The sequence below is a fragment of the Oryx dammah genome, unplaced genomic scaffold (genome assembly GCF_014754425.2).
Source record: "Oryx dammah isolate SB20612 unplaced genomic scaffold, SCBI_Odam_1.1 HiC_scaffold_2, whole genome shotgun sequence".
NCBI lineage: Eukaryota > Metazoa > Chordata > Mammalia > Artiodactyla > Bovidae > Oryx > Oryx dammah.
In genome coordinates, this window is record NW_024070186.1 from 178,808,577 (window position 1) to 178,829,756 (window position 21,180).

General features: G+C 43.9%; 1 protein-coding gene across 2 annotated transcripts in view; it reads left to right on the forward strand.

Annotated features, from left to right (window-relative positions):
• Positions 1-21,180, forward strand: part of PRKCB (protein kinase C beta) — a 371,817-nt gene that overhangs the window by 253,716 nt on the left and 96,921 nt on the right. For both annotated transcript variants that reach the window (XM_040257896.1, XM_040257905.1), the window contains exons 6-8: positions 2,431-2,587; positions 4,018-4,152; positions 15,813-15,909. In XM_040257896.1, the coding sequence (XP_040113830.1) occupies positions 2,431-2,587; positions 4,018-4,152; positions 15,813-15,909 (389 nt within the window). The remainder of the gene's footprint in view (positions 1-2,430; positions 2,588-4,017; positions 4,153-15,812; positions 15,910-21,180) is intronic.

Sequence of the window (21,180 nt, forward strand, 5' to 3'; positions counted from 1 at the left end):
AGGTGGAAGCAGAGGTTGCAGGGAGTGACTGGGATGCTTTATTCTTTACTTTGCTGATAACTTGTTGCAGTTATGAAGCACTTAGAACAAATACTGAATGATAGCCATGGTAATGGATATCTTTGTCGTATTCCTGACTTTAATGAGATTGCATTTACCATTAACTTTGGTGCTATTATTTCAAACGTCCTTTGTCCTATGGAGATTTCCTGTTATTTCTAGCTAATTGCAATGATCTATAGTTTTCTCCTTTGACCTATAATTGTGATGAATATTTTAATAATAGATTTCTGAGGTTGAGCCATCTTTGCATTCTGGGTAAGAGTCACTGTTTGTTAGCCTTTTAGTAGATAGTTTGATTCAGTCGGCTAATATCAATATATTACTTTGGGCATTGTGTCCTCAAAATCTAGACAGTTTTCATTTTCTTCTCTCCTTGCCTTGGCCATCTATGTTACTGGTTTTTGAACTGACTCCTAATTAACTTCTTGCATTTCTCCAGACTGATATCTTATGCTGCCTCATCCTTCCTGTTCTCAGTTGCATCCCAGACTATTGGCCTTCTTCTTCCTTTCCCTGCTAAACCTCCTTCACCCAGGGTGTTCTTGGGCACAGGTGGAGCCTAGCTGTAATGCTGCTATTTTTCCAGCCCTCTCTCCCTGGGCTGCCTAGGCGCTAGGTAATGGGTGCTGCCTGGATAATAGGTCATTTTGGTTTAGAGGGCAATTCTTTCTCTTTTATTAATAGCTTTTTATTTTTATTAATTACCTTTTATTGGAGTGTAGTTGCTTTATAATATTGTGTTAGCCTCTACTGCATAGCACAATGAATCAGCTATACATATACATATGTCCCCTCCCTCTTGGATTTCCCTCTTATTTAGGTCACCTGGTGAATTAAGTAGAGTTCCCTGTGCTGTACTGCATGCTCGCATCAGTTGTCTATTTTTCTTTTTGAATTCAGATAAAAAGCACCATTAACCATTTTTAAGTGTATAGTTTAGTGACATTTACTGCATTAACAGTTTTGAGCAACCATCATTTCTATCTAGTTCCAAGGAATTTTGTCACCTCTAAAGGAAACCCCATAACCATTAGGTAGTAACTCCCTTTCCACCTACCACCAACTCCTGGCAGCTGCTAGTCTGCTGTCTCTTTGGATTTACCCATTCTGGATGTTTCATATAAATGGAATCATAGACTATGTAAATTTTTATGTCAGAATATACACATGTTCATAGCAGCACCTTTTACAATAGTCAAAAGTTGATCAACTGATGAATGGATAAACAAAATTTGATATATTCATGCAAGCAGATATTCAGTTCAGTTCAGTTGCTCAGTCGTGTCCAACTCTCTGCCACCCCATGAACCGCAGCACGCCAGGCCTCCCTGTCCATCACCAACTCCCGGAGTCCACCCAAACTCATGTCCATTGTGTTGGTGATGCCATCCAACTTCTCATCCTCTGTTGTCCCCTTCTCCTCCTGACCTCAATCTCTCCCAGCATCAGGATCTTTTCAAATGAGTCAGCTCTTCGCATCAGGTGGCCAAAGTACTGGAGTTTCAGCTTCAACATCAGTCCTTCCAATGACCATCCAGGACTGAGCTCCTTTAGAATGGATTGGTTGGATCTTCTTGCAGTCCAAGGGATTCTCAAGAGTCTTCTATTCAACCATAAATGAAGTACAATATTTATGATCCTAGAAAGGATTAAGCTAATTGGAAGAAGCTAATTTTTCTTGGAGGCCTTTTGGAAAATAAACTTAGAAAATTTATGGTTAATCTAGGGGAAGGGCAGTTTGAAAGTCAGAAATCAATTTTAAACCAACATAGAGTCTACATCTTTTCAGTTTATCTCACTTCGTAGGCTTCTTAGCTGTTGGTGTTAATAAATGAAGATTCCCATTAAATAAATGCGATGCCAGGAAACCTTTGCACAGGTTCTACAACCATCACTCGTTGGTACTTTAACATGTGGGGGTTCAGTTCAGTTCAGTTGCTCAGTCGTGTCCGACTCTCTGCAACCCCATGAACCGCTGCACACCAGGCTTTCCTGTCCATCACCAACTGCTGGAGTCTACCCAAACCCATGTCCATTGAGTCAGTGATGCTATCCAACCTCTCATCCTCTGTCGTCCCCTTCTCCTCCCGCCCTCGATCTTTCCCAGCATCAGGGTCTTTTCAAATGAGTCAGCTCTTTGCATCAGGTGGCCAAAGTACTGGAGTTTCAGCTTCAACATCAGTCCTTCTAATGAACACCTAGGACCGATCTCCTTTAGGATGGACTGGTTGGATCTCCTTGCAGTCCAAGGGAGTCTCAAGAGTCTTCTCCAATACCACAGTTCAAAAGCATCAATTCTTCGGCACTCAGCTTTCTTTATAGTTATTAATGCTAAAACTGGTTTGTTTGTTTTCTTTCTGTTTTTAGTAAGAGATGCTAAAAACCTTGTACCTATGGATCCTAATGGCTTGTCAGATCCTTATGTGAAACTGAAACTGATTCCTGATCCAAAGAGTGAGAGCAAGCAGAAGACCAAGACCATCAAGTGCTCCCTCAACCCCGAGTGGAATGAGACATTTAGATTGTAAGTTAAAAGTATTGCATCCCGGCCTGGGTGGCAACGTTGGGTTGTGGGCCACCTGAGATTGGGAAGGTCCTCTACCAGCCTGTCTTTCCTTCCTTCCTTCGCTGCCTCCTTCTCTCCCTCCCTTTCTCCCTTCCTCTCTTTCTTCCTTCTTTCCTTCCTCTCCACCTGCAGTTTTGCATTGCAAGCCAAGTAAAAATTGGAACTTTTTTCATATACAGTATTGAGAATGTCTCTGATGTGGGGGAGTGGAAAATACAATGATGTGTTGCTAGGTGAAGCCAAATTGTGGGAGTTGTTCTGGGTCTCAGCAAACATAGAATGCAACCCATAGGGTGTGGGGATGACCTCCTTAGGGCTGTGTGTGTGGATGATGCTGGGCAGCCGCCAGCCACCTGCTGGGAGCTCTTTACTAGCTGCCATGTAGGGTCTTCCCTGGCTAGTGCTCCAAGAACATGGCATCACTTTTTGCTGCATCTGAGCTAACAATTATGAGATACATCAGCTGATAGTTACTGAGCATGTGCTGTGTATAACAAGCACTGTATTAAGGGATCTGGCTTCACTAGTCATTTCATCCCCATTTTATCAATGGGGCTTAAAGAGGTTAAAGAACAGGCCAGTATTCCACAGCAAGAACAGGGTAGGATGGGATTCGGTAACAGTCCAACTCCAGGGAAAAGTGAATGTGTTAGTTGCTCAGTTGTGTCCAACTCTTTGTGACCCCATGGACTGTATCTTGCCAGGTTCCTCTGTCCATGGAACTTCCTAGGTAAGAATATTGGAGTGGGTAGCCATTCGCTTCTCTGTGGGATCTTCCTGACCCAGGGATAGAACCCGAGTCTCCTGCACTGCAGGCAGATTCTTTACTGTCTCAGCCACCAGGGAAGCCCTCCAACTTCAGGGATCACTGGCCAAAAGCGTGACTTCTTGCAGTGCCCCGATTCCTCCTTCCCCTCTCAGAGCAAAACTGGGGGCTCATCTCAGCCTCCATCAAGGACATGCCCTAGAACAATTTCCCCCAGACTGGCCCCAGCAAGGCTCTTTCCTTCATACATTTCCTCAACCTCATCATCAACCTGCATGTGTGCAAACACTAACATAATTACAGTACTGGCATTCATAGTTCTTAGAGTGACTGTGTCAGTAGGATTTCCTGAACATCGTGGATCCTGGACATACAGCAGTGCAAGTGGTTAGAACTGCCTGGTCAGAGCTGGCCTGGGTCCTCTTCCTGTTTAACCACAGGCTGTAAAACAGAAAAGCTCTGCCTCCCTAGGGAGCTTGCCTGGGATGAAAGTTGAATTTGTTTCTTGCAACAGCTTGTAATCTTTAAACATTGCTACCTTCAGGCTTTGTCCTCTTGTACATTTCATCTGCTTGAGAAATCACTGTAACCGCCACTGATTTTTTTTTTCTTCTTCTTGCAGCCAGCTGAAAGAATCGGACAAAGACAGGAGACTGTCTGTAGAGATTTGGGATTGGGATCTGACCAGCAGAAATGACTTCATGGGATCTTTGTCGTTTGGGATTTCTGAACTGCAGAAAGCTGGTGTTGATGGCTGGTAAGGAAACTTTCACTTTGAGAGCAACAGTACAGCTTGATCCATCAAACCCTGAGATCAAGAATGGTTCCCTTTTTCTCCTAAATGTTTCTCCTTTTTCTCCTAAAGACTAAAGAGAATCACAAGTGAAAGCTGGTAGATTGGGTCTGCCACATCAGTACAGTTCAGTTGCTCAGTTGTGTCTGACTCTTTGCAACCCCATGAATCGCAGCACACCAGGCCTCCCTGTCCATCACCAACTCCCGGAGTTCACTCAGACTCATGTCCATCTAGTCGGTGATGCCATCCAGCCATCTCATCCTCTGTCATCCCCTTCTCCTGCCCCCAATCCCTCCCAGCATCAGGGTCTTTTCCAATGAGTAAACTCTTCGCATCAGGTGGCCAAAGTATTGGAGTTTCAGCTTTAGCATCATTCCTTCCAAAGAACACCCAGGACTGATCTCCTTTAGGATGGACTGGTTGGATCTCCTTGCAGTCCAAGGGAGTCTCAAGAGTCTTCTCCAACACCACAGTTCAAAAGTATCAATTCTTCGGTGCTCAGCTTTCTTCACAGTCCAACTCTCACATCCATACTTGACCACTGGAAAAACCATAGCTTTGACTAGATGGACCTTTGTTGGCAAAGTAATGTCTCTGCTTTTGAATATGCTATCTAGGTTGGTCATAACTTTCCTTCCAAGGAGTAAGCGTCTTTTAATTTCATGGCTGCAACCACCATCTACAGTGACTTTGGAGCCCCCCAAAATAAAGTCTGCCACTGTTTCCACTGTTTCCCCATCTATTTCCCATGAAGTGATGGGACCAGATGCCATGATCTTAGTTTTCTGAATGTTGAGCTTTAAGCCAACTTTTTCACTCTCCTTTTTCACTTTCCTCAAGAGGCTTTTGAGTTCCTCTTCACTTTCTGCCATAAGGGTGGTGTCATCTGCATATCTGAGGTTATTGATATTTCTCTGGGCAATCTTGATTCCAGCTTGTGCTTCTTCCAGCCAGCGTTTCTCATGATGTACTCTGCATAGAAGTTAAATAAGCAGGGTGACAATATATAGCCTTGACCTGCTCCTTTTCCTATTTGGAACCAGTCTGTTTTTCCACGTCCAGTTATAACTGTTGCTTCCTGACCTGCATATAGATTTCTCAAGAGGGAGGTCAAGTGGTCTGGTGTTCCCATCTCTTTCAGAATTTTCCACAGTTTATTGTGATACACAGTGAAAGGCTTTGGCATTGTCAATAAAGCAGAAATAGATGTTTTTCTGGAACTCTGTTGCTTTTTCCATGATCCAGTGGATGTTGGCAATTTGATCTCTCATTCCTCTGCCTTTTCTAAAACCAGCTTGAACATCTGGAAGTTCATAGTTCACGTATTGCTGAAGCCTGGCTTGGAGAATTTTGAGCATTACTTTACTAGCGTGTGAGATGAGTGCAATTGTGTGGTAGTTTGAGCATTCTTTGGCATTGCCTTTCTTTGGGATTGCTACATAGATAACATTTTATTTAGTCCTCATGCAAAAATTCCATGGAAGGAGGAGCCTGGTAGGCTACAGTCCATGGGGTCATAAAGAGTTGGACACTACTGAGCAACTTCACTTTCCTAGACTTTTCCATGCAAAAAAAAGAAAGAAAGAATTAGTTGTCAGTATTTTCAAACTCAGGAAATTTCCAATAAAATTTTGAGCCTCCAGGGTAACAAGTGAGAACAGTTGAGTAGTTAATACTGACTTTTGACAGGATGTGGTGGTGGTGGTGGTGGTCTAGTCAGCTAAGTCGTATCTAACTCTTATGACCCCATGGACTGTAGCCCACCAGGCTCCTCTTTCCATGAGATGTTTCAGGCAGGAACACTGGAGTGGATCGCCATTTTCTATTCCACAGGATCTTCTTGGCCCAGAGATTGAACCCAGGTCTCTGAGATTGCAGGCAGATTCTTTACTGATGGAGCAACCAGGGAATCCCATTTGCATCAGTCCTCATTAGTCCCTACTGTTTTATATCTGTCCCACTCTACACAAGTGTATGACTTAAGAGGCCCTGGTAGCACTAAAATGGCTCTCACACTGTACTTAAAAGGTACGTTTAATTCACTGTTAGATTTTGACTCCTTAAGAAGATGCCTCTTCACTGGAACTGCTTACTGAGCCTGGCCACCACAGTGCTGGGGGGTTACTGTCACTCACGCTAAGCTGCTTCAGTTCTTTCCGACTCTTTGTGACCTTGTGGACCCTCCAGGCTCCTCTGTCCATGGCGATTCTCCAGGCAAAAATACTGGAGTGGGTTGTCATGCCCTCCTCTGGGGGATCTTCCTGACCCAGGAATCGAACCCGCATCTGTTATATCTCCTGCATTGCCAGGTGGGTTCTTTACCACTAACGCCACCTGGGAAATCCTGGTTACTTTCACAGTCAGCTGCAGTATCTCCCTTGTTCTGGCACGTTTGCTTCTAACAACAACAAAATCTTTGCCCAATATTCCCAGTGGAGAGGCTGGGTAGGTCCTCTTTGGTGACTGTTTCTTTCCCAGTTATCTGAGCAGAGGAGTCAGAAGAGATGGTCCACTTAGAACTATGGGAGAAGTAGTAATTTGGCAGGGGTGTGGCAGGTGCTCCTGTCTCTTTAAGAGAAATTGTCTCATTTCTGAATGGTCCTTGCTCTGGACTTTTTCAGTTATAAGTGAAAGACAATCAGAATGAAACTGGTTTAGCAAGAAAGAGAATGGATCATCGGGACCTCACAAGGGACCTCACGTCCTTTCCATTGTCCAACTTACAACTTCCTTATCTCTCCTCCACATTTATCATAGGCATTTATTCATTTTACTTATTTGTGCTCACTCCATCCTAGTCATTAGAAATACATCAAGTATAAGACAGACATGCTCTTGTGAAACTTAGCTTCTAGAAAAGAATGAGAAACCTTGAAGAAGAAATTACACAAATAACTAATCAGTGACAACATGGTGAGAGACAGGAAAGAATGCAGAAGCTGAGACCATAAAAAAAGTGTGCTGATAAGTTCACTTGTACCCTTTTGGGGGAACTTATCTACAAAACAGAAACAGAGTTACAGAAGCAGAAAGCAAACTTATGGTTACTGAGGGTGGGGGGGGGAGGATAGAAGGGATAAATTGGGAGATTGGGATTGATATAAAATGGGGCTTACCAGGTGACTCAGTGGTAAAGAATTTGCCTGCCAGTGCCGGAGACATGGATTCGATATCTGGGTCAGGAAGATACCCTGGAGAAGAAAATGGCAACCCACTCCAATATTCTTATACGCAAAATCCAGTATTCTTGTCTGGAAAATCCCGTGGACAGAGGAGGTTGGCTACAGTCCATGGGGTCACAAAGTCAGACATGAAAGAGCAGGCACGTACATTCTATATATAAAATAGATAACTGTTAATAATAAGTACCTACTGTATAGTACAAGGAAGTCTACCCAGTGTTCTGTAACGACCTATATGGAAAAAGAATCTAAAAAGGAGTGGATATAGGTATATGTATAATTAATTCACTTTGCTGTACAGTAGAAACGAATACAACATTATAAATTAATTATACTCCAATAAAATTTTTTTTTAATTTAAAAAGAAGTGAGCTAAAGCCCAATCACAAAAGTTAAAGACATAATTCTCATTAAAAAAGATAATGAGCATTTGTTAAAGTTTTCCTTAGCTCATGAGTGAGGAAGCTGGGAAGATGAATGCTTGATTCCATAGGTTTGAGGAATTTTTGTCAGGCTTCCCTGGTGGCTCAGATGGTAAAGAATGAGTTTGATCTCTGGACCAGGAAAATCCCCTGGAGAAGGGAATGGCTACCCAGTATTCTTGCCTGGAGAATTCCACGGGCAGAGGGGCCTGGTGGGCTGTAGTTCATGGATCACAAAGAGTTGGACACGACTGAGCAACTAACGCTTTCACTTACACTTTCAGACAAAGGGAAGCTGAAATAACTTGGCTAAGTTAGATGTAAAACTGGCTGCTGTTAAACAGGGCAGTAAAATCACAATTTTGGAGGTTAGTGTATCTATCAGACCGAAGAACAAAATCTCACCTCGGATTTCTAAAAGTTGACATCTGTCTTTGCAGACTTGGGAGACCATCTGTATCTTACTGGATTGTGAATAATAAATAATAGGACCAGGAGGAAGGAGATAACTAATTAGAAAATGCTCAAGCATGACATTAAAAGGTCACACCATCATCCTTTTGCCTTTTCCCCAAGTTCTGGATAATTTTTCTTGACATCTGGATGATTTGACTTTGCAGGCTCTCAGCGTTGCTACTTAGATTGTTTGTTCCTTCCTCTTTAAATCAAGTGTAAAGAGGTTAAACAGAAAGAATGCATGATCCATGGGGGTATAAATGAGACAGGAGAGAACATAATAATAATAATTATGATAACAATAGCTGCCTCCTATTGACTCTTTCTAGTGCCAGGCTCTGGGCTGATCTCTTCCCAGGTGTCCTGAAGTCATACATTGATACAGCGTTAGTCAGATGTACGGAAAAAATATAGCTGCTTTATTTTCTATAATGGACCTAGACTTTCTTATGTGGTTTTGTGACCTCCTGGCGGCCTAGGAGAAGGGAACCTTCACTGCACATGGTGGCTTCTGGGCTTCATTGCTGCAGGGTGACCAACCCTGCCTGGTCCCTGAACCGGCACCCATAGAGGCAGGACAGTTCTCCCCCCAACCCCCCAGCTGTGGGGGCATCCTTCTGGCTTCGTGCTGGAGTCCCAGGTCCTTGGCTGTTGCCTCTGATTGTGAGGTCCCTTTGCAGTGCCTGTCCTCTCTGTCGCATCCTGTGGGCCACTGCCAGGCCCCGCCCTGATCAGTGCTTCCATGACCTCTCATTTTTTGAGTCTCCTGCGTGGAGATCCAGGAGCTCCATCTCAGAGCCCTCTGTCTTTCCTTCTGCAGCTGCTGCTATGCTGTGACCCTCCGTGCAGGTCTCTGCCCAGGGCTCTGGAGGCAGGGGGCCCAAGCCCTCTGCTTTCACCCCCTCCTCCCCATCTCCTTCGCGTGGTTCTCCAGGCCACTAAGGGCAGGGCTGTCTCCCACAAGGGCCACATCCTTCTTCCTGGGCCAGCGCCTGCCATGTCTCCTCCCCTGAAGCAAACGGCAGAGTGCAGAGAGGACAGAATGGCTTGATGATAAAGGACGGGCCACCAGGAGTAAGTCCAAATATGGCTGCACTTACACTTCCATCAGCCTTTAATTCTCCCAGCGCTGCTGGGTGGAACAGTGTTCCCTGGATCAGAGTAGTTGATCAGTGGGTGAGGCGCACACAGCACGTAAGTGACAGCTGGAGATCAGGTCCAGGTCTCTGTGATGCCAGCACCTAAGTACCTACACATCCCATTCTACCCCCTGGTGTGGTGGAGGCCTAGAAGGCAGACTGGAAGCTTGGCTCTTCTGACCAGTCAGATGCCTTGTGACCTCAGACTTCGCTGCCTGTACCACAGGCAGACCTTCTGAGCAGGTCTGATTCCATTCATCAGGAGTAATTATAGCAACCCGCCTCCATCTATCTCTTGGGATAGTTGCGAAGTTGATGAAATAATAGTAGGAAGGGAACTTCTGCAAAAATAAAAGCCCTCTTCAGATGCTGTAGATAAGCGTCCTCTTCAGATTTAGGGCCCAAGACATCTATGATGCTGTCTTACCTTGAAATATACCAAATGCTAGAAATTTGAGTTCTTGACCCAGGAATTTTTTTTTAACAGATATATTTTTTTAAAACATTTATTCCTTTGGCTGCATCGGGCCTTAGTTGCATCATGCAGGATCTTTCATTGTGGTGCACGGACTCTAGTTGGGGTGCATGGGCTTAGTTGCTCCACGGCACGTGGGATCTTAGTTCCCCTACCCCCTGCACTGCAAGGTGGATTCTAAACCACCAGACCACAGGGGAAGTCCGGACCCAGGAATTCTTTTAACCCTGTGCGATCTAGGGTGTGTCCCGTCCCCTCTGTGAGACTCAGTGTGCCCCTCTGGAAGGGCACGAGTGCTCCCTGCTCTTCTGCGGTTCTCATTTAAGGCCGCCTGGCAGAAACAGCAAGGAAAGCGTCCAGATGTGACGCACCAGCCCCAGGCCCCCATCTGCTGCTCTGCTGCCAGTTCTGTGTCTGTTGTCAAACCCTCTCCTTTGTTTCTAATTTTGTGTCTTTATACCATGTTCTTTCTTTCCCCTTGTTTTTTCAGAAGTTTATCTGTTTCACTGTTGGTTTTCTTTTTTTCTTCAAAGAGTCTGGGATTTGTATATCAGTTCTGTGTTTCTGTTTTCTCCTTTCCCATAGGTTTGTTTTGTGGTTGTCCTTGAATTTCAGTTGAATATTTGGCTAATTTATTTTTTCTCTCTTAACTTAACGCTGCTCTTTAAAAATAACAAGCAAGCATTGGCGGGAACAAAAATTTCTGTTTTGATACATTGCAGTTGAGCTTTTGTGGCTTACTCGAAGTTTGCAGTTGTATTTTAAATTTTCTTCCTAACATGCTTTTCCTTAGGCATGTTTTATAGCCTCTAGTCTTAACTTTTTGTTTACCTTTTTATTACTAATATTCACTGACAGTTTTCGTGCTTTATAGCCCGAGAATGTGGCCTGTGCATTTTTTGTGTTTTCCTTGCCGTTCTTTTTTTTTTTTCAATTTAGTTTAGTGTATGGCCAGTGTTGCTAATTGTTCTGTGTACATTTCAATAGAAAGATTATATTTACTATTTGTAATCTTAGGCAACATCTTTTTAGTAGCCTCACATAGTCCATTCTTATAGCTATGCCTCAACTTACATAATAATATTCTTATTATAAGATGTGCAACGTTTACCTATATAAATAATTCTACAGTAAACATACTTATAGTGAAACCTTTGCTTTAAATATCTCAATCGCTAAGTCGTGTCTTGTGACCCCATGGACTATCCATGGGATTTTCTAGACAAGAATACTGGAATGGGTTGCCATTTCCTTCTCAAGGGGATCTTTCCCATGCAGGTATCAGACCTGTGTCTCCTGCATTAGCAGGCAGATTCTTTATCACTGAACCACCTGGGAAGCCCTTGTCTTAATTATTTCCTAATAAATTCTTAAGCCTGGAATCAGTAGCTTTGAGGATATATGCATTATTAAAGTATTTAGCATATTGTTCTATCATTTTTTTTCAATCAATTTACATTCTCACCAGTGCTGTGTGAGACTTTTCATTTCACCCACGCTTGTCAACATCTGGTATTATAAATTTCAAAGATGATGCAGAAGCTATACATATTTTGTTACTAAATATATATATATTTAGATAGTATACATGCATAATGTGATATACATTTTATATATACTTTTATAATATAAATGTTTATTATTTACATACATTTGTTACTAATTAGTTGAATGCTTTCATTTGTATATTGCCTTTTTTTGTTTTCATAAGCGAATGTGTACTGTTTTCCCTATCATTTTCTTACTAATTTAGAAGTTTTTATATAAGAGGGATAATACTGTCTTTGCTGAAATATATGTTACAATATTTCCTTCTTTCATGTTGTATGTTAATTTTGGAAATATGCATTTTTTCTTAGTGGTATATAAAACATTCCATTCAAATCTAATTAGCATAATAAATACCAAGCCAACTGCCAGGGAAAGTTCTCAAGTTTGTCCTCTAATGCGCTAATTGTTTACTGGATTATCCATCCTAGTGTTCACTGTCTCCAGTGGATTTTAAAACTTAATAATTATATATATATTTTTTTCTGAAAGTAGTTTTCTTGTTACTGCTTCATAGATGCATTCAACTCTTGGAATTCACTGAGTTAGATATTTTTTGGAATTTTGTTTCTTTTGACACTGGTTCTATTTCATGGAAGCTGGATTCCTCATTGTTTCTCTTTATTTGAGCGAGGTTCTTCATGTGCTCTCCATATAGAATGGTGAGCATAGAAATGTGAGTGTGTGTGTATGTTAGTCGCTCAGTCATGTCTGACTCTTTGCGACCCCATGGACTGTAACTGTCCAGGCTCCTCTGTCCACGGCATTCACCAGGCAAGCTCTCTGGAATGGGTTGCCGTGCCCTTCTCCAGGGGATCTTTCCAACCCAGGGATTGAACCTAGTTCTCTTGCATTTCAGGCAGATTCGTTACCATCTGAGCTACCAGGGAAGCCCAAGAAACCTGAGTGTCCTGTTCTAATCTGTCATATCCAGATGAAGGGACAAAGAAGTCTTTTGTATTTTTGAAATTCTTCTTTGTCAGGTCTGGGGTCCCAGTCCTGTAGATACTGGGGGGAGGGCTATGACCTGAGACAGCTGCACAGCAGGCAGCCCTGCTACCTGATGGTGGGGCGTCTTCTGCCTGCTGGGTTTGTGTATCTCAAAGCTGGAAGGGATCCCTGTTCCTCCTTTCTATTGGGTTCACGGTCCATATCCAGAGGCCATAGGGACAGTGTACTGGCCACAGCGAATGTTGCCGGTGGGGGGGGTGCCTGCTCTGACCAGTGCCCCAATGGTGCTGGTGTGTCCTGTACCTCCTGAATATGGATCAAAATTGGTGACCCTCATCCTGTCTCTGGTGGTCTGATTCAGGGTTGCTAGTGGGGTCCTGTGAGGTTCCCATTAACTGATCACAGCTGGTCAATCCCCCTTAATGTATATCTTCCCAAATACTTTCTATCCCAAATGGATTAGGCAGTGCATGCTTGAGGTGCTGGCCATATAGAACTAGAACTGGACAGTGCTATTCTTCTGTTGGTGTTGCTTCAGTACTTGAGTTTGCTGCAGAGAGAGTTTCAGAGGGCCCTGATGTATCCTAAATGCTCTTTAACCCTTGCTGTTTGCTGAGCTCCCATTTTAACAAAGTAGGGGGTAGGCGTTAATCTCAGAGCCTTTGGTAAGCAATACCATCTACTTGGTTTTTTTTTCCACTTTTTATCAGAGTATCATTGCTTTACAATGTTATATCGTGTTCGGCTGTACAACAAAGTGAATCAGCCACACATATGAGTAACTTTGATTTGCATGTGTTTAATTTTTCACGGATATGTAGTTTCTGCTTAACAAATGATATTGGTGTTCTTTACAAGGAAGACATATAGAGTGTCCTTTTAAAGTGAATTTATTATTTAAAAAAGAGTGATTAAATGAAAGCATTAAGTTGATAATAACATCCAGATTTAGCAAAATCCACAAAGGTGGATGAATTTTGCCAAAGACTGCTCCATGCTCTCTTACTAGTACTTTAATTTGTGGAACTTCCTGGAAGTCCCTGCTTTGTGGATAGCACCCTTCTTGATTTCCAGCAAAGATACAGATGTTCTCTTATTTTTATATTTCTTTGGGTAATTTCAGTGGAAGTTTGGAAGATGAGCATAGACTATTAAATGTGGAGGCGTCCAGGCTCAAACTGGCATCTTGGCTTTGAGTCACCTATCTGTCTATTTTTAGAAGCTGCCGAGGAAGATTTGTGAATGGAGAAAAACATTGTGATGAAAACTGTAAATTTTGCTTAGGAGGTCTTTAGGAGTGAGGAATTTGGGGTTCTTTTTTCGCCCAATGACTTAATTGTCTTTGGAACGTCCCTTTTCCTTCCTCGCGCTCATCTCAGTCTGACTAGATGAAAATATCTTTGTGGTCTAGAAACAAACTGAAACCATCTTGTTTATTATAATAATATGAACATCAGTAACAATGGTGATGATGCCTTTTATTAAACACTTGCTAAATGCCAGATTCTATTTTCTTGGGCTCCAAAATTGCTGCAGATGGTAACTGTAGCCATGAAATTAAAAGACACTTGCTCCTTGGAAGAAAAGCTATGACCAACTTAGACAGCATGTTGAAAAGCGGAGACATTACTTTGCCAACAAAGGTCTGTATAGTCTAAGCTATAGTTTTTCCAGCAGTCACATACGGATGTGAAAGTTGGACCGTGAAGAAGGCTGAGCGCCGAAGAATTGATGCTTTTGAACTGTGGTGTTGGAGAAGACTCTTGAGAGTCCCTTGGACTGCAGGGAGATCCAACCAGTCCATCCTAAAGGAAATCAGTCCTGAATATTCATTGAAAGGACTGATGCTAAAGCTGAAACTCCAGTACTTTGACTACCTGATGTGAAGAGCCAACTCATACCGGTAAAGATTGAAGGCAGAAAGCGAAGGGGATGACAGAGAACGAGATGGTTGGATGGCATTACCGACTCAGTGGACATGAGTTTGAACAAGCTCCAGGAGATGATGAAGGACAGAGAAGCCTTGCGTGCTGCAGTCCATGGGGTCACAAGGAGACGGACACGACTGAGCAACAACAAAATGCCAGCCACCAGCCTTATCATCTTACATACATCACCATAATCTTATGGAAAAGGCTTTTATTCCTGTTTATAGATGAGAAGAATCAAGGCGCGAGGGATCTTCCTAGCTCATTCAATTACCCAAAGAGGCAAGGGAAGAGGTGAAATTTGGACCCAGGCATGGTTTGACTGCAGGACTTGTGTACTTTCTCAGGAGCTTGACTACCAGACACTTTGGGAAGGTGTCTGTGTAGAAAAACAGCATCATTGAGTGAAGTCCGTAGTCTTCCAAGTGCTGCCGAGCACTGAGTGGCAAGGTGGCAGTGAGTAGGGGGAGGAATGCCAGGACAGCGGGATACAGTGGGAGAGCCTCAGCCTTCTTTCAGAATCAGAAACCACTTTGTTGTTGTTAAGTCAATAAGTCGTGTCCGATTCTTTGCGACCTCATGAATTGCAGCACGCCAGGCTTCTGTGCTTTACTGTCTCCTGGAATTTGCTCAAACTCATGTCCATTGAGTCGGTAATGCTGTCTAGCCATCTCAACTTCGCTCCTTGCCCTCGATCTTTCCCAGCATCAGGGTCTTTCCTAATGAATGGGCTCTTCGCATCAGGCTGCTGAGGTATTGAAGCTTCAGCATCAGTCCTTCCAATGAATATTTAGTGTTGATTTCCTTTAGAATTGATTGGTTTGATCTCCTTGCTGTCCAAGGGACTCTCAGGAGTCTTCTCCAGCACCACAATTCAAAAGCATCAGTTCTTCAACACTCAGCTTTCTTTATGGTCCAATTCTAACATCCATTAATGGGCCCCCCAAAATAGATGGAAACACTGAGTGTTATAACCAAGAAAATCCTGTGTGTCTATGTGTGTGTACGGGCTGACAAAGAACTTTGCTCAATGTTATGTGGCAGCCTGGATGGGAGGGGAGTTTAGGGGAGAATGGACACGTGTATGTGTATATATATATATATATATATCCCTTTTCCATCCACCTGAAACTAGTACAACATTGTTAATTGGCTATACTCCAATATAAAATAAAAAGTTGAAAAGAAAAGCAAACCTCTTCCTGGAAAACCAACGGGGAATTTGAATTTTTTGCATATGAGCCACCTGTTCTCCTTGTGTGGCCCTGCAATAAACCTTTCTCTGCTCCAAACAAAAGTCTCTCTGCTCATATATATATATACACATATATATATATATATACACATACAAATACATACGCATAGTATACCTAGCTACACACACACACACAGATACATCCCCAAACAAAAACCCATCAACACATGTTTTTAAAGCAGTTTTCTGTAGATCCCTCTCCCTTATCCTAATCATCAGAATATTGAGTAGCACCATGGAGTTTGTCTTTCCTTTGCTCCCTTAGGTTTAAGTTACTGAGCCAGGAGGAAGGCGAGTACTTCAACGTGCCTGTGCCACCGGAAGGCAGTGAGGGCAATGAGGAGCTGCGACAGAAATTCGAGGTGAGATGTCTTTCTTTCAGCATCAGTGGGAACCAGCTGAGTCTGCCTCTGTACTGTTTTTCTTGTTCGTGGTGTGATTGCTACCAAGGCCTTTCACGATCCTGGGCCTTGGATATGTTGTTCCACCTCCCAGAAAACTACTTATCCTTCAAGATCTCAATTAAGTGTTCCCTGCCTTGTGACATCATTCTGCCTTCCTGTCTTCAATCAGATTTAGACCTTTCCTTAAAAGTGTTCATTTGCTACCTGGGTCATTTGGATGGTGGCTTGGACAGGAATGCCAGTAACGATGAATGAAAACAGTGGATAAGGTAGTGATTATATTCTGGAAGCTGAGTCAAGTAGGCTTGCTGAGGTCTGGAATCTGGATTTGGATCTGTTGTCAGTGGTATGGTGCTGTATTAACAAATGGAATTAACTGTGCTGCTAACTCCATGAAATACCTATATGTGGATCTTCCCAAGATTAAGAGCCCTTGGCTCTGACCTTGGGCAGTAGTGCTGGTCCATTTCTACCCCAGGCAAACCCCTTCTCCCCTGTGGGGCCACATAAACTCCATTTTCCAGGAGTTTGGGACGTATATGGGATGCAAAGGTGTGTAGGACATATCCCAGTTTTACAAAGAAAATGCTTTGAGGAAATAGGTTCGAGTTCTTTCATTATGTGTGTATTGAGTGATTTTAAAGTAGTTTCATAAGGGAAAACTCATTATTTTGTTCACAGGAACTTAATATACGAAGTTTGATGGGAAATCAATTCTAGATAAGCAGTGATGGCCTACTCACTCTGAGATATTGTATGAAATATCTAAAATGAAATAGGTTACTGTCATTGTTATTCCTCAAGTAATCACGCAAGCAAATAGAAGCAGAATGTGACCAGGTAACGTTCTGTGACAGAGAGGTCCACGGTGCTTTGAGAAGATGTAAGAGGGAAATATAACGTTGTCTGAGAGGGCAGGGAAGGAGCCTCTGAGGAAACAACACAGGAGGTTAAAGTAAAGGGGGAAAAAGCCTTTCATTCCAAGAGGAGAACAGGTGTAAAGGCCCTGTGGTGGGCAATCTGTTGCAACTATGGGATGCTCAAAGACGGCCAGTGTGGCTGGAGCAGAGAGAGCAGAGTTCAAAGTGTGGCTGGGAGGTGGTGGGGGTCAGAGTAGAAGGACTGTGCTGGCTTTGGCAAGGGTTTGAGCATTTATTCCAAGAACCCTCTTAGAGTCCCCTCACCTAGATAGAAATAGTACTTGGATCCTGACCCTTGTCTTGAGCCTGCACCTTCCATAAAACCCTCTGATGGTTCTGACCCAGTGGGACTTCCCATCATGGGAGCAAGTGGAGTAAACATGTTGGCCGTGGGCTCATCAGTCATTCTCCAGGGAACTCGATCACAGGTTCATCCTCACAGGGCCACTCAAGCCCACATGAGTGGATGAATGGACTTCCCCTCCTAGGAGAGTTAAGAACTGGACACTGGGAACTTCCCCAATGGTCCAGTGGTTAAGAGTCCGCCTGCCAATCCAGGGGACACGGATTTGATCCCTGGTCTGACAAGATCCCACATGCTGTGGGGCAGCTAAGCCTGGGCACCACAACTATTGAGCTAAAACTACTGAAGCCTGCGCCCCCTAGAGCCTGTGCTCCACAACAAGAGAAGCCTCTGCAATGAGAAGCCCGAGGACCGCAGCTAAAGAGTAGCCCCTGCTCGTTGCAACTAAAGAAAAGCCCATTGCAGCAGCGAAGACCCAGCATAGCCAAAAATAAATAAATATATAAAAAAGAACTGGACACTGATTTTTTTTTAAAGGTAGGACTGGAGGGCAGGCCTTCCACAGAGCTCTTTCCAGTTCCTTCCCTCAACTTTCTGATGGAGTGGTGTCCATTTGCTGCAGAGTTAAAAATGTCCTCTTGTGGATGAAAAAAAGAAAATAAGACCAGTGTTTTTTTAATATAAAATGAAGTCTCAGTTTTGCAAAATGATTTCTTCTGTCTTAGGGCAGCTGGGGTGACATTTCAGAACACCCAGGAAAACATTTCTTACATGAACAGAGCATTTGTCTGGGCCAGTTATTGGCTTGAAGGAAAGGACTGTTTTATCTGCGTGCAACAAAACGTGTCCCTTTATTTCCCGCAAGAGCCTGCAAATGCTTGTTTATGCCTGAGTGGTAATCACTCCACACCATAGTTTGTTGATTAAAAAAATGTTTCCAAGAGACCGAAAATTGTTCCCAGACACATAGAGGAATTTCAGTTGACCTTGAACGTGAGAAATGTAATCCCTGTGCAATAACCAATTAGCACCCAGAATGACTCAGAAATTACTTTCAAGCCTCTTATCTGGAGAAATTCTGAGTGACGGTAAAATCGAGCTGCAGAAATTGGCGTAATAGAATTTCATGGTAGGATGAGCTTGGTGAAGTTACTACTCCTGGTCTGTTTCAGGATGTCAGACGAGGCTGTTTGGTGACTTCTGTCCAGCCATGGTCTTGCTGATAGGCTGGGGAAAGCTCCACCATTTTGCTTGGTTCCAAATGGGTCTTCTGCCAGTTGTAGACGTTTTTTGTTTTGGTTGTTTTTTTATTTTTATTAATCTTTATTTTTAATTGATTGATTATTGGTTTATAATAATGGTTTGATTTCTGTCACACATCAACATGAATTAACCACAGGTATACATATATCCCCTCCCTCTCGAATCTCCCTCCCATTCCTTCCCACCTCCTGCTAATTCCCACCCTTCTAGATTATTCCAGAGTCCCAGTTTGAGTTCCTGAGTCGTACAGAACATTCCCATTGGCTATCTATTTACAGAGCAATTTTTGATTTAATAAAATGCTCACTATGTGCCTTTTATTAAGTGTTTTAGAAGTATTAACTCATATAATTCAACCCTTACAGCCACCTTGATTAGTTGGTACTCCTATCATTCCCCTTTATCTTTTACAGATGAGGAAACTGAGGCCCAGAGAGGTTAAGCAACTTTCTAACATCCCTCAGCTGGTCACTGTCTCACTTTGAGTTTTCCCAGAAACAGACTCTCAGGATTCATGGTTTCTTTAGGGGCTTCTCAGATGGCGCTAGTGGTAAAGAACCTACCTGCCATGCTGGAGACAAAAGAGACTCAGGTTCACTCCCTGGATTGGGAAGATCCCCTGGAGGAGGGCATGGCAACCCACTCCAGTATCCTTGCCTGGAGAATTCCGTGGACAGAGGAGCTTGGCAGTGACCCCAGGAAGCATCTAGTGTAGTGAGGAAGTGAGGCAGGGAGAGGAAGCGAGTTGGGAAAGGATGTACTATCAGCAAGATACCACTGTGGGCACCTGGGGTTTAGCATGGGCCACAGGGTTTCCAGTCAAGGAGCAGGCAGCTGAATTATTATCCCCCAGTCCCCCTTCCATCACTGGCTGCTTCTGGGGAATTAACTTGCCAGCGGTTTCAACTTGGCCTGCCAGTGGACTGTACTTGCTCCTGCAGTCAGGAAGTGAGCCTGTAGACAGAATCACAGGTGTCAGCGGCCAGCAGCTCAGGTGTAGAGAGGAGGCGGGGAGCCGATGGGTCTTGGCTGGATGACTGGGGCTACATCTGTGCAGCGTAGCCTGTGCTGTTCAGGTGGTTCAAAAGCCAGCCTGCCTGCATTTGAGTCCCAGCTCTGTCCCTTCCTTGCTGGGTGCTGAAGGCAAGTTACTTTATCTCTGAGCTTTTGATTCCCCATCTGCAAAGTGGGGGTATCATGATACTCTGGAGGGTCTGTGGTGGTGAATGAAATGATGCACTTTAAACAGTCTGGGGACTTCCCCAGTGCTCCAGTGGCTAAGACTCTGCGCTCCCAGTGCAGGGGGTCGGGGTTCCACCCCTGGTCAGGGAACTAGATCCCACATGTCGCAACTAAGACCTGGTGCAGCCAAATTAAAAAAAACTAAATAAATAAACCAGCCTCGCATGTGATATTATTCAGATGTCAGCCCATCATTATCATCCTCCCAGAATACATACAGTATAAATAATGTTCCAGACCTTCCCATCCTGGTCTTTGGAAGGGCTGCTTGGGGGTTCAGAGCATCAATGTGGACTCATAGCCTACTGGGGTCTCTGCCACCACTGTTGGGTGTGAAAGTGCCCTAGGAGCCCCTTGCAGAGGGTAGGGGTGGTAGAGGAGCTTAGTTTAAGCCAAGACAGGCATTCTTCGTCTGAAACAGAGCCCCGAAGCCTGGCAGCCCAGGTGCCTTCAACCTCCCCTGGTGCAGCCTGGCAAGAGGCAGGGCTCTTTTTCAGAAGCACCTCTGTCTGGTCTCTCTTTGAGCACTGAGTCCTGGGGCTCTAAATTGCAGACATGAAAAGGCAGCCATTAGTGTATCCTGTTTCTGAAGGCATATCCAGCCCAGCAAGACAGAAGATCATTTAAATTTGGGCCTCATTTTTAAAATGTGTTTGCTCTTTGATGGAGGACCTTGCTAGGCACGAGGTGGCTGGGAGTTCAGAGGGACACAGGACAGGATTCTTGTCCTCCAAAGATCACAAGCCCAAAAGTGTCTAGGATCTGGGCAGATAACAAGGAGTGGGGAGAGCTTGGTGTGAGACAGCAGGGCTGGTGGCGAGAGCGGTAAACGAGATAAACTGGAGCCCGAATGTCCCGTCTACAGGCATGGTGCCTTATGGATGGGCCCAGTGTTGCCAGATCTACTTCTTTAGAAGAAGCAGGGATTTGGGTTTTTAATAGGGCATCTGCACCCCACTCCAGTACTCTTGCCTGGAAAATCCCATGGATGGAGGAGCCTGGTGGGCTGCAGTTCATGGGGTCACTAAGAGTTGGACACGACTGAGCGACTTCACTTTCACTTTCATACATTGGAGAAGGAAATGACAACCCACTCCAGTGTTCTTGCCTGGAGAATCCCAGGGATGGGGGAGCCTAGTGGGCTGCCATCTATGGGGTCGCACAGAGTCGGACATGACTGAAGGGACTTAGCAGCAGCAGCAGCTCCTAATTTTTATCAGATGTCAAGCAATTTAAATATTAGTGCAGACCAGGCCAACAGGCTATTAGACTTCTGATCTAGTATCTAGAGGCTAAGATAACGTTCTTAGTTCAGGCTCTGACCACAAAAAAGCCATAGACTGAGTGGCTTAAGCAACATTCATTTCTCATGGTTCTGGAGGCTGGAGAGTCTAGGATCAAGGTGCCAGCAGAATTGTTGTCTGGTGAGGGTCTGCTCCCTGGTTCATAGCTGTCTTCTCACTATGTCCTCACGTGTGGAAGGGGCAAAGGAACTCTCTA